The sequence below is a fragment of the Gadus macrocephalus genome, chromosome 6 (genome assembly GCF_031168955.1).
Source record: "Gadus macrocephalus chromosome 6, ASM3116895v1".
Classification (NCBI taxonomy): Eukaryota; Metazoa; Chordata; class Actinopteri; order Gadiformes; family Gadidae; genus Gadus; species Gadus macrocephalus.
Window position 1 is genome coordinate 17,621,624 of NC_082387.1, and position 13,044 is coordinate 17,634,667.

General features: G+C 47.1%; 1 protein-coding gene across 1 annotated transcript in view; it reads right to left on the reverse strand.

Annotated features, from left to right (window-relative positions):
• The window catches only part of dock8 (dedicator of cytokinesis 8), a 29,088-nt gene that overhangs the window by 548 nt on the left and 15,496 nt on the right, over positions 1-13,044 (reverse strand). Inside the window, exons 16-31 of the mRNA XM_060053487.1 lie at positions 12,856-13,034; positions 11,924-12,019; positions 11,164-11,259; positions 10,783-10,932; positions 10,371-10,484; positions 9,872-10,027; positions 9,369-9,508; positions 8,846-9,009; positions 8,488-8,639; positions 7,034-7,216; positions 6,684-6,810; positions 5,838-5,926; positions 5,268-5,402; positions 4,767-4,919; positions 1,789-1,947; positions 1,181-1,285 (exon numbers count right to left, since the gene is read on the reverse strand). Of these exons, the coding sequence (XP_059909470.1) occupies positions 1,181-1,285; positions 1,789-1,947; positions 4,767-4,919; positions 5,268-5,402; positions 5,838-5,926; positions 6,684-6,810; positions 7,034-7,216; positions 8,488-8,639; positions 8,846-9,009; positions 9,369-9,508; positions 9,872-10,027; positions 10,371-10,484; positions 10,783-10,932; positions 11,164-11,259; positions 11,924-12,019; positions 12,856-13,034 (2,198 nt within the window). The remainder of the gene's footprint in view (positions 1-1,180; positions 1,286-1,788; positions 1,948-4,766; positions 4,920-5,267; positions 5,403-5,837; positions 5,927-6,683; positions 6,811-7,033; positions 7,217-8,487; positions 8,640-8,845; positions 9,010-9,368; positions 9,509-9,871; positions 10,028-10,370; positions 10,485-10,782; positions 10,933-11,163; positions 11,260-11,923; positions 12,020-12,855; positions 13,035-13,044) is intronic.

Genomic DNA, 13,044 nt, shown 5'->3' on the forward strand with positions numbered 1-13,044 from the left:
CAGCCAGGTCAGACGCAGGTCGGGCGAGGTCTGGTAGCCTTTGGCTATCCTGAATGGAAACACACACACACACACACACCTTCAGGTTAGCTTTCTGTAGGGCTAAGAATAGATAGAAACCGTGTGCGCGCATGTGTGTGTGCTTGATTTGGAACTAATTTGTTTATACGAAATGCTTCCAGCAGGAAATGTTCTCAGTTAGAAAAAAATAAAAATGGAAATTTGTTTCCCCTGTTCAAGCAACACATGAATAATGAATCAGGACATGCCAAACGTACGCAAAACAAAAAACCAAAACGATGAATGAATCAATTAATCTTCAAGTAAACCAGGTGCACCGCTCGCTATATGAATGAACACAATGAACCTGGGCGCCAGATTATCTCCCATGTAATTGTGTGTGTGCCTGTGTGTTTCTGTGTGTGTGTGTGTGTGTGCGTGCGTGTGCATGCACATTTGTGCATGTGTGCATGTGTGTCTGTATTTGAGGAGAATCAAGGCGAGGATTTCAGGAAAAGTACATTTGCCGTTCGCTGTGCCATTTTTTGCATGGCTGTCGGACACATTCTGTACACACGCAGAACGGGCCCTAAACCCAAACAGACTGCATGATGAATGGCACGTGTAGAGGGCATTAGCACAGAAGCGCAGAGTGATCTCTAAACCAACACACAGCACATGTATGCGCCTCTTTGTCTGCCGCGTCCCCACCACGTACACCACTCTCTCTCCGCTTGCATTTGCATATACACCCAGCCCAGATCAGAGGCCCAAACTGCTACCACATGGTAACCATGGCGAGGACGGCAAATAGAGGCAAAACAAGCCCAGACCACAGAGAAATAGGAACCAGCCAGCTCCCAGTGAGCCACGGGATAAGGGGGGGGGGGGAGAAGAGAGAGAGAGAGAGAGAGAGAGAGAGAGAGAGAGAGAGAGAGAGAGAGAGAGAGAGAGAGAGAGAGAGAGAGAGAGAGAGAGAGAGAGAGAGAGAGAGAGAGAGAGAGAGAGAGAGAGAGAGAGAGAGAGAGAGAGAGAGAAAAGGCAAAAAAAAATCCTATAATCTAGAGAGGGAGAGAGATGGAAAGGGGGAGAGAGAGAGAGAGTGAGAGAGAGGCAGTCGATAAGACAGACCAAACAAGGACAAAGCCTGTAAGACAATACGGTTGTTTTTGTTCTTCACCCACCTATACATGAGGTCCATGAGCATCTCCGGGTCCTCCTGGAACTCCCGCATCTTCACCGTGTCGGACAGGATGCTGTTGAGGTTCCGCAGTAGCTCATCCACCTGAGGAGAAACACACCACCGCACACCACCACCGTGTGTCATCATGGCCTCCAAGCAAGCTTTGGTCTAAATGATACACCTTTTCCTCTCCTCATTGTTATTCTGCTACTGAGTTGTGTCTGCTGTGTTGGTCATCCCATATGTGTTCCTTTCTCAAGATTTCTATCTCTCGCCGCTGGGTCTTTGGAGAGATGTACTTTGAGGGGGGGATGTGAATATCAGATTGGTATTTTATTTCATCTAGTAACTAAATTGTGTGTGTGTCTGTGCGTGCGTATATGTGTTTGCGTCTGACTGTCTGTCTGTCTGACTGTCTGACTGTCTGACTGTCTGTCTGTCTGTCTGTCTGTCTGTCTGACTGTCTGACTGTCTGACTGTCTGACTGTCTGACTGTCTGTCTGTCTGACTGACTGTCTGACTGTCTGACTGTCTGACTGTCTGTCTGACTGTCTGTCTGACTGTCTGACTGTCTGACTGTCTGTGCGTGCGTGCCCGTGTCTTACCTGGGAGGGCAGCTGCGTGTTCCTCATCTCGCCGTCCTCCTCAGCGTAGGCCAGGATGGTGCGCAGCGAGCGCCGCAGATACTCCTCTTGGAAGTCAGACGACTGACCCACCAGCGAGGCCAGGGACATGGTCACCTGCATCTTCACCCTGGAGAAGTTCTGCACAGCAGGACGGAGGGGGGCAGAGAGGAGGGGACATGTGTTGGAAGCTGGCTTCCCATTCGCTCCAATAGTTCCCCAACCCATGAAGCAGTGATGCTGTGGTATGATTGAGAACGCTTTAATGTGATTTATGGGGATTTCTATTTTTCTAAACGTTAGGGAGGTTGGATGTTAGGCGCCTGATAGACAACTATAGATAGATGGACTATAGATATTAGATGTCAGGGATTGAACAGAGACCCTTTCGGCTGGGAGTTTTACAAAGGCAGGGTGTAAAAATCTTCAATGCAGTGTGGATACTTACCTCACATGAAGTTAATCTAGTTATAAAAAAATATATACATATAATCTATATTAAAAAAAGTATAGCTATACACATTAAGAACAAAAGGAAATGTACAGATACCAAAAAAGCATAATTATTTAAATAATGCATCCTATCTGATTAAAATATCATCTCTATTCACTGCTGTGAATGAATGTTTTGAAATGTTTCATACACGGCAGTATACAAAACCTACTGACGCCAGTGTTTGATGACATTGTTGAAAGCATACGTCGTTTCTCTTCGTGTAAAATAAGAGAGAAATGGAAGAAACTCTTGCCAAATCATTTTTCACCACAGATGCTGCTATGGTTTGATCTGGGTTTCTATTTAAAACAAGAGATGGATAAATTCCTGCTGGACACAAGGCAACAGATGTGTGACTCTTTGAGTGCAGAGTCTATAAACAAGTATTCATCTGGTTTGTATAAATATATGTATCATGGCTGAATGATAAATGTTTTCCTGAGCGAAACGCATACATCAAGCTTTATTTCTTGCGCAATTCTGTATTTTAGCACCATCCATTTTTCCAATGTTCAAGAATAGTAGCGATTACGAATGCTTTTGGGAGATATTCTGCAAGTGATATAGCATTGTGTCATTTAGATTGCATGGTGGCGTGCAGATCGCTGTTCCGATTAATTCTGGAGGATGAAACAAGATTGCAGTTGATGGTAGATAAACACACCACTAACTGAAGTGTCGCCTCCACCTGATCCGCATTTAATTGGAAACCTCCGTCTGCGATTTTAATAAGCTTCCTTTAAATCAACATTTCAGCAAGGAGAAATATTAAATTACCAACTTGTCAAAGTGATTCCGAATGGTTATAGGCTGAAGTGCTGTGATACAGCAAATCCTGATATATTTTATTTGAATCTTGAAGCAGGATGAAATTAAATTAACTGAAACCCCATTTTGTCTGCAGCAACCTTATTTACCATCCAGTCCCGTTCTTCTTCTCTGAAATGTCAACCGTCTCTCAGGTCATCTTTTCACACTTCCACCCCTCAGACAGATCAAAACCCTTTTACCAAACAACCACCCTCTCCATCCATCGGAGATGGTCCTAGATCTGTGTGTGTGTGTGTCCGTGTGTGTGTGCACGCCTGTGTGAGTGCATGCATGTGTGTGTGCTTGCACGTGTGTGCACGTAGCTCAATCCATCTCCAAGATGGCCCGGCAAAGCGGGAAATGATCTCCCATTAGTGAAGACATAATCACCCATGGATCATCTCTACGGCCCCATTCTGTTCAACTACGCATGGAGCTGGAGCCCCAGAAGCCAGCCCGCCACACTGTGTGTGTGTGTGTGTGTGTGTGTGTGTGTGTGTGTATATGTGTATGTGTATGTGTATGTGTGTGTGTGTGTGTGTGTGTGTGTGTGTGTTTGTGATCAGCACAAGTTGTTGCTCTAAATATAATCATAAATAATAACAATAATATCAATATAATCATATATATTAGATATTTATAGAAAAGAAACGTATTGCATAATAATACAGACACTAGTAACACATAGAGACTTTGGTCGTTTTTGCAGCCCCAGTAATACTATTTGGTGCTTGCGTATCTTCATGCGTTCATTTTGATAGGATCATTTTAATGGGACACAAAGCCTGGTCTAATTTGTCTTCATGAACAAGGGAGACGAAGAGCAGATGGGGAAATGGCAGAGGAGAGAGGCAGTATGGATGACGCACAATGACTGTTGTGATCTTGCCCGTTTACGATAGTATAAATAAACACAAAACACGCACAGAGGGAAAAGCCACTCATCCTTAAAAGACCATGTGCCCGTGTGTGTTTGTGTGTGTGTGTGTGAGGCTCTGTTGTGTATTTAGGCTTGTGCTCGACTCCGGGACTACACACTGTCAACGACGGAAACCTCGGCTGCAGCCGGAGTAACAGAATTACCAAATAAATTCTCCCCTCCTCCTTAAGTTCATACCCTTTTCTTTCCCCCTTCCCCCTCACACACACGCACACACACGCACAGCTCGGCTGTCATTAGTCAGAAGGTGGAGGGAACACAGCGGGCAGACGGTGACGGATAGGTCGGCTCTGCTCAGAAACACATCCCTCAGCAGAAAACTGTCTTCCACCAAAACCCCAAAATAGACACCGGGAAGACATTAAAGCTGAGCAGACGAGGGAAGAAGAGAAGATAATAATATGGGTATGAGTGGAATGAGTACGAGAATCATGATGAACTTCCCTTCTGCTCGTGTGTGTGTTTATGTATGTGTGTATTTATGTGTGGTGTGTCAAAAGCCCTGTCCTCTAATTTACCGTGAATGGGACAGACTTTTACAGATACAGTCTGTCACAGTTATGACTGCCTGCATGCTTTCCTATGCAGCTCTTGATACTTCACTGTAACACCAAAAAGAAAATCACTCTCCACCACAAGATTTTGTTGAATTATGCACATGTGTAGCACGAGGGCATGTGCGTGCGTGCTTGTGTGCATGGGTGGTGGGCTCACGCTGGCGTTGCTGTAGCTGTATCTCATGATGAGGTAGAGGGTGGCACAGGCCTGGCTCCTGTTCTCATCCACTGGACTGCTGCAGTACTGGAGCACCTTCTGACACAGGTCTGCACACTGCTCAGCCTCCTCCTCAAACAGCAGGTCTCCAAACTACACACACACACACACACACGCACGCATGCACGCACGCACACACACACACACAAACAACCGCACAAACACACAGACACAGACACACAATGGGAAGGGTGAGGGGGAGCGAGAGAGTAAGTAAAGAAATAAAGCAGTTCTAAATTGATGATACTGTACATCATATAATAAAGCGTCCAAGCTTGAACGCAAAGTAATGATCCGACATTAATCCCAGCTAGTACCGCCTGCGAAGCATCCCCACGCTTAATAAGCGGACACTTAATTAGACCAACGTCTCTCTCTGTCTCTCCCTCTCTCTCTCCCTCTCTCCCCCCTCTCTCCCCACACAAACACCGACGTCAGTACCTTGATTAGGAGAGCTCGCAGCGTGCTGAAGGCGTGTGAGAGGAAGCTGGAGCTCTGGTTGCAGGTGAGGCAGTGGAGCAGCACTTTGAGGACCCCACCCGTCACGTTGTCCTTGCAGTCTGCCAGCGGCATCGCCTGATTCAGAGACACAGATGATCAGGTGGTCCGTACACACACATAGACAGCACCTAGTGTGCAAACTCTCCATCCAGCCGACGATATGCATGGTGATGGATGACGTGCGTTACTCCGGTCGATGGACGGTAAGGTTTTGTACGGCGCTCCAACATGTATGATACAACTGGAAGGGACTAAAGATCAAGAGTCTATTATTAGACTCATGTGTATTAGTCAAAGCTCTTATCCAACGTCATGTTAAAAAGAATGACAGGTTTCTAGGCCTACATGTATTTGTATTGTATAATAAGCTAGCATAGCCAATGTTTACTATAATTGTTATTTAAATGATGCAAAGGTGCTGGGTTTTTGTCATTAAAAAACTAAACAGAGCGCTAAGGCAAAACGTATATATTTTGTACCTTTGTATTGCAGGTGATAGGGTTATCTCACCTGTACGATGGTCTCCAGCAGATCCAACACGATGAGGTTAGCCTCGGTGGCCAGGTTTCCACTGATGACAGCCTCTTGGTCCAACTCGGCTTTTGTTCTGATGACATTATTACACAGTGGGGGAGAGCGGGGAGGGCAGTTGGACACAGAACAGAGGAAAGAAAGGGAGGAAAACAATGAGACAATGAGGCAAATTTGATTAGAAGACATGCAGAGCGCAACGATTAAGAAATACAACAAAAAACAAACTATTACATCATTGAGGTTGAATTAAAAGCCACCTTTCTACTCTGTGGAGAACAGAATACCTACTTGTCCTGCCTGTCATTGGTCTGTCTCCACTGAGTGAGGTCTTTCCTCCAGCGTAGGTTTTCCCTCTGACCCAATGTCCGTTCCATTCCTTCCAAAGAGGTCAAACGATCAGTGATTAGCATTAGCTACTAAGATAGCACAATTTAGCGAATCACGCATATCTTCTTATTCGAAATGGTTCTGTTTCTAATAGCCGAGGTTTGCGTAAAGAAAAGAAAATGAAATGTAATAATAAGAAAAGAACGTTCAATGTGCCGAAAGATGACACACTCAATTTAACAAACTAAACATTCATCCTAATTAACCATGCTTCTGTCCTAAATAGCCACCGCTACATTGGACTACTGCCACTCGTCTAAGACTATTTGAGGAGGCTCGCGTATATCCCACGCTCACTTGTACGACACAACCTCTTCATATTATAAAGATCGCCTGACGTGATTTAAACCGACAATAAATACCCACTCCGGCAAAGGGACCCGCCCGTGCCCACGGAGGCCGTTCAACTCAGATGTGTCATTTGGCCTTAAGTACCTCCGACTCTTCTGATCATCTCTCCCCGCGCGCCCATGCCTCTCAGCAGGGCCTCCTCCAGCTGCAGCTTGGCCTGCTGGGACTTCTGCAGCGCCTGGTTGCTCACCTTGTCACTGCTCTGCTTACCCTACACACACACACACACACACACACACACACACACACACACACACACACACACACACACACACACACACACACACACACACACACACACACACACACACACACACACACACACACACACACACTTTATGAAGAGAGGCTAATGCGGTCATTAAAATACATCAGACGGACCAAAAGCCAGGGAAGCAAAGGGAAACAGGTGGAAGCACGGAGAGTAGACTGACCCGGTATTCAAAGCAGGAGACACAGATGGTGAGGAGCTCCAGCAGGCGGTTGAGCTGGGAGGAGGGCATGTCCACCGTCCAACGCTGGATCAGGCCTCTCTCCGCGTTCTTCATCACCCACAGGAAACACACCAGCAGGTGCCGGCTGGTGTCCGCCGCCAGCGTGGCCACTGACTTACTTTGCTGAGGACACACAGGGGAGAGAGAGACGGAGCACTAGTTAGCGCTAACCAGAGGGCAAACACGCACACACATAGACAAACACACACACATTCACACAAATCTAAAAGTGTACGTCTGTTCATGTGTCTTTGTGTCCACAAGGACAACCGAAACACACACAGACGAAACACACACAGCTAAACAATCGTGAAAAAAGCACTAAGAATAAGATAACTCTGAGTCTTAAGTGAAGTGCGGTTCTCTGTTGGGAGATGGGGAAATATGTGCTTAATTTTGGGGAAAATTTTGGGGAAAAGTTGTGCTTAATATGCTACCATGGGGGGGGGGGGGGATCTGATTAATCCAATGTCCTCTTTAAGATGAAGAATCTTTAGAGGAGAACTACTGCTGATAAATAGGAGGCATTAACCTGGAGGGGAGCATTGTCTCCTGAGCTTCTCACCTGGCCCTGCCAGTTCCTCTCACCGCAACAACGCAGAGCGCACCAGGTGAACACAATGGCCGACGCTATGCCGTTTCATTGGACAACACAGACTGATGATGAATCCTCCCCATGTTGCGAATAATGAACAATTGCTAAATAAAAGACTCAAATTAAGTTTGCTCTGGAGAGAAATGATGGGAGCTGAGAGAAACAATAAACACACAGGAAGTCTGACAGCTCTGACCTTAGAAAGGTCAACGCCTCTCTCGGCCCTTCTCCCTCCCCCCCAACAACAACACCGCCGACAACAACAACAACAACAACAACCGCGTTAATCCGTCGACCAACGTGTAGAAAACCCGTCGACCTAATGAAGAGTGGCCGAGAGGTCGGAGGGGCTGGATACGGGCGCAGAGGTTTTTTAGTGCTGTTGCTTCGGCTACATGTGATTTATGTGTTTGTCAGGGAAGAAGGCCCCTTTCACTTATGAAGGCAACGCATGCCCATAAACTAGCACTATATGTGCGTGTGCGTGTGTGTCTCTGTGTGTTTCCACGATGGATGAAGTATGTGGATGGCTCTTGACAGGTAATCAATCCATTTCATTGCAACTCACCTGTTGAGAGGGCCCACCGCACAGACAGAGACCCCCGCACACACACACGCAACCAGCTCTACCAAAAAAGCATGCGCACACCCACCCACACACAAAAACACACACATAGTATACGCGGATGAAAATTTGTTTGCCCCTTTACTACAATACAGAAAACTAATCCCCAGCAAAACTTGTTGTTGTTGTTGTTGTAGTAATCATAACCGTGAGAAATTATAGTTAGTGACTTACGACGGATGCCATGGAAACCAGAGCACTTCTCCCCAGGGTGTTGAAAGGGTTCCCAGCGATTGCCATGGCGACAGACTGATTGATAGGAGGGACATTTTCCAGGTCGTCGTCAGGTCCGCCAGTCTTGTTTTTCCCGCTGCGCGCTTCGGAGACTAGAACAACACAGATGTCAACCCAACATACGTTATCACCTACCAATTAGGTGTCACATTTATATATTAATATTTTCCTACATAAACCAAATCACTGCCGGTGAACGCAGTCGCTGCATGTGGATTTAATTCTGTGGGAATGTTACACAGTCCTATTTGTTTCTCTTCGGGGTATATAGTTTGCATGTAGGGCATTTCGGGCGTACCTGTGAAGTCCAGGTAATTGATGGAGTCGATGATGACGCCCACTAGGGGGAGGTAGAGCGCAGCGACCTTTGCTCCGACCTCAGGTTTCACACAGCGTTGGTCTAGGTCGTGGGCACACAGCAGGCTGTAGATGGCATTGATTGCCTTCCTCTGTACCTTTCCCCTGCAAAACAAGACAGAACATGTTGACTAGGGGAGTATCGATGAAATGAGAGTGCGTGGGTATCGAGGCATTTATGTGTGCCTGCATGCTGATTCATGCATGAGTGTTGAATTGTGTTTGTTTCCGGCCCTGCATGCGTACATGAGTGAGTGAGTGAGTGAGTGAGTGAGTGAGTGAGTGAGTGAGTGAGTGAGTGAGTGAGTGAGTGAGTGAGTGAGTGAGTGAGTGAGTGAGTGAGTGAGTGAGTGAGTGAGTGAGTGAGTGAGTGAGTGAGTGAGTGAGTGAGAGAGAGAGTGAGTGAGTGAGTGAGTGAGTGAGTGAGTGAGTGAGTGAGTGAGTGAGTGAGAGAGTGAGTGTACCCCTCTGACTCCATGTCCAGTGCAGCGCTGAGCTCTGTCAACAGCAGACCAGTGAGATAGTGCTGCTGCTTGAACTCCTGAGTCAGTTCAAAAAGTCCCAGAATCCGCTGCTGCTCCTGGTAGCTGTATGAGCTGGAGGTCTGACACGCGAGCGACAGCAGCAACAACGAAATACACAGAAAGAAAGAGAAGGAGAGGGCCAAAGAAAGTGAGGGATGGAGTTTGAAGGACAGGAACTTTTAATGGCTGCTACTGTTGCCTGTATGATGGGCTGAATGTTTATCAGCGTACACAAATCTAATGGAGTATGCTTTATGTGACTGTATGGGATGTACAACTAGACAATCCACGAAAAAATCTGTTTTGTTTTTTCCTTCCAGATTCTGAATAACAAAATGAGACAACAAATTATAATAATTCTGTACATCTCTCACTGAGACTTCTTTAATTCAGATACATCGTCATTGACAACAAAAGCCCTTTTGAGCGGCGGCAGGACTCACCTGTGAGGAGATGGAGGGGCAGGGGGAGGCGGGAGCGGAGGCTGTGCTACTGAAGAAGAGGCTGAGGCTGAGGTAGTGCTCATGACTGCACAGGATGCGCAGGAACTCCAAGCGCATGCTGATCAACGTGGGCATTAGAATACCCTTGGATGACATCTACGCAGGGGAGCAGAGGGAATCCGTTCATTCTGATCTATGATCCCACTGTTTGATGTGTTTTGTAAGACCATTAAACTGACCTATTCGGTCAGTTTGATTGTAAGTGACATAAAGGTGAATTTTTGGAGCTATATGGCATTAATGAGCTGCTAGAGGTTAGGCTTCTTGCTAAGGGATGAGAATCTTAACTTCTTGATCTCGTGTCTGAAACGGTTTTGGTTATCATTGAAATGGGTGATGTGAGTGTGAGTGTGAGTGTGAGTGTGAGTGTGAGTGTGAGTGAGTGAGTGAGTGAGTGAGAGAGAGAGAGAGAGAGAGAGAGAGAGTGTGTGTGACTTACCTGGTTACAGTAGTTCTTCACCAGATGGAACACGAAGCCTCTGTCCATTAGAGACAGCAGGTCATACAGGAAGAAGGCCAGGCTGATATTTACTTTCTCTGCCTGCTCCTGCTCCTAAAACAACAACAACAAAAATCAATAGATTTGATCAATAGGTAACGATCACAAATACCCGTCAGCCGGGGAAACATGATTGGTATTAAGTTGACCTTAAGTTGAGCAGAAAATAAACATATCAGGGCTTCGGGGGTCGGTAGAAAGGTTCAATTGTCCTAACATTGTCACTGGTTGAGGCCAGCCATGGTGAACACACAATGGTGATTATATTGCTCTATAGAATCACTTTAAAGAAGGTAAATCTGTTGGTCCACAAATGTCTTTGGTTTTGTTGTGCTTGTTTGTTTGTCCTCACCTTTTGTTGCTTGACTAGGATGGTGGCGATCTCAGCGGTCACCACGGACACGATGGTGGTGATATCATCTTTGAACCGATCAGAGAACCGACTCTGTCGTGGCATTCTGCCTTTCTCTAGATTCGAGACGTGTTGTGCCATACTCTTCACCTGTGCTCCGAAAAAAATAAAAAAAGACTTAGAAGGACACCGTACCGTACACACCGTCAATACAGAACAATAGAGAACCACTGTGTGTGTGTGTGTGTGTGTGTGTGTGTGTGTGCGTGCGTGCGTGCGTGCGTGCGTGCGTGCGTGCGTGCGTGCGTGCGTGCGTGCGTGCGTGCGTGCGTGCGTGCGTGCGTGCGTGTGTGTGTGTGTGTGTGTGTGTGACGGACTGACCAGCAGCTCGAAGAAGAACCAGGCGTATTTGTAGGCGTTCTCCCGGCACACGCCGGTGCTCACGACCATCTGCAGGGCCAGCTCCTCGTGGAACTGCTACGAAAACAACACCGACACGCGCGGTACGTCGTGAGACCTCCTCAGCGCAAACAGAGTCACAAGAATTGCAATGGGCCATCCTTCTCTGTTATGCGGAAATTTTGCGGATCGTATTTTGTTTGTTGCTGGTCTTTAATACCATAACCATGGTCTCATAGAAGCAATACACTGTTGTTCACCTGTGTATATCACCTCCTGTTTGAACTTGCTGATGGTTCAAATTCCTCAAGAATCCTAAAACACAACCGCCCAGTAAGGTGGGGTTGTCTAGCATCATGCCGCCCCCTTGTGGTGACATGTGGTAAGGGTGCTCTAATAATAAAGCTCTCTATATTCTGATACACTTTTTTTTGCTCCCCGTAATTGAACGGCTACATTGTCCGGAGGTCTGTGAGAAGCCATGGCTGATGAGGAGGAAGTAGTAACCATGGCAATAAGCTGTAACCATGGCGAGCCAGACACAATACCCGGACAGGCCATTGTGGCGACAGCACTTACACTACTCTCAGACATTAGAAAGATAAGTGAGTGCCGCGGCCCCTTGCTGTTCTGCTAAACTCTTAATGGCTCTGCATTTATCTTAACCCTTATCACCAACCCCCTCCCTGCGAATGACTGAATGGTCCCCCAGCATGGTGGCATTGGGGGGGTGCTGTGTTACCTTTCTGCTGGAGGGCCTGGTGCCCCCTGTGGCGCTCTGGGAGTGAGTGTTAGCGTCCACGTAGGTGGACATGCGGCTCCCTGGGTTGTTCTGGCCCTGGGGGTAACAAAGGCAAAATGGGAAACACACACACACACACTCGCAAACACACAAATACACCGGTGACCATAATGGGTGTGGACAAATTTGTGTCTTTCACAACATATATATCAGTGAGCATGATGGTTGTGGTGTGTGTGTGTGTGTGTGTGTGTGTGTGTGTGTGTGTGTGTGTGTGTGTGTGTGTGTGTGTGTGTGTGTGTGTGTGTGTGTGTGTGTGTGTGTGTGTGTGTGTGTGTGTGTGTGTGTGTTGCACACACACAGGTTCCATCTGGGTGGTTGTGATGGGTGGGGATGTCTCTGTCAGAGTGGGTGTCTAGTGGGGTGTTTCAGAACCTAATGTGCTGTAGTGGACATTAAGTGGCTCTGTGGAGTGTGTAAGCGACGAGGCATTGTTACACACAGAAACCTTGTGTGAGTGCACACGCACACACACACAACCATGCCTTAATTGCAAACCATAACATTTAAAACTAAGCATATGATTGATAATGCTATAATCCAATCACCCCGAGCAAAAAGAATGGCGTTAGAAAATAACATAACATTTTCATAATGTTAAAAAGTTTTCAAAAAGGTCCCGTACATGTGAACTGCCTAATGATTCGTAGCCACAGGCAGAGTACTTAGTGTGGGGAGAGGCCTCCTGGCACGGTGATATGACCCACTGATGCTGATGGGCCTCAAACGATACGTGGGGAAGCGAGTGCACACAAATGGACCAAGTTGGTGGCGCAGCAATTTCAAAACCTAAAAATTGCTTCACGAGCCCCAAAACGGTCAACGTACACACACACACACACACACACACACACACACACACACACACACACCTTAGAGTTGAGGATGTGGTTGACCTCTGCGTCCTCGGGGGAGGGTGGGGCTCCGGGGATGTCCGGGTTGCTGCTGCTGCGGATGCGGGACTGGAGCAGCATGGTGCCGATGGTGCTGGCCGTGGCCCGGCCCATGGTGCTGAAGCGGGCCTCAGAAGAGGGCTGCACAGAACCTGCTGCTGCAGACAC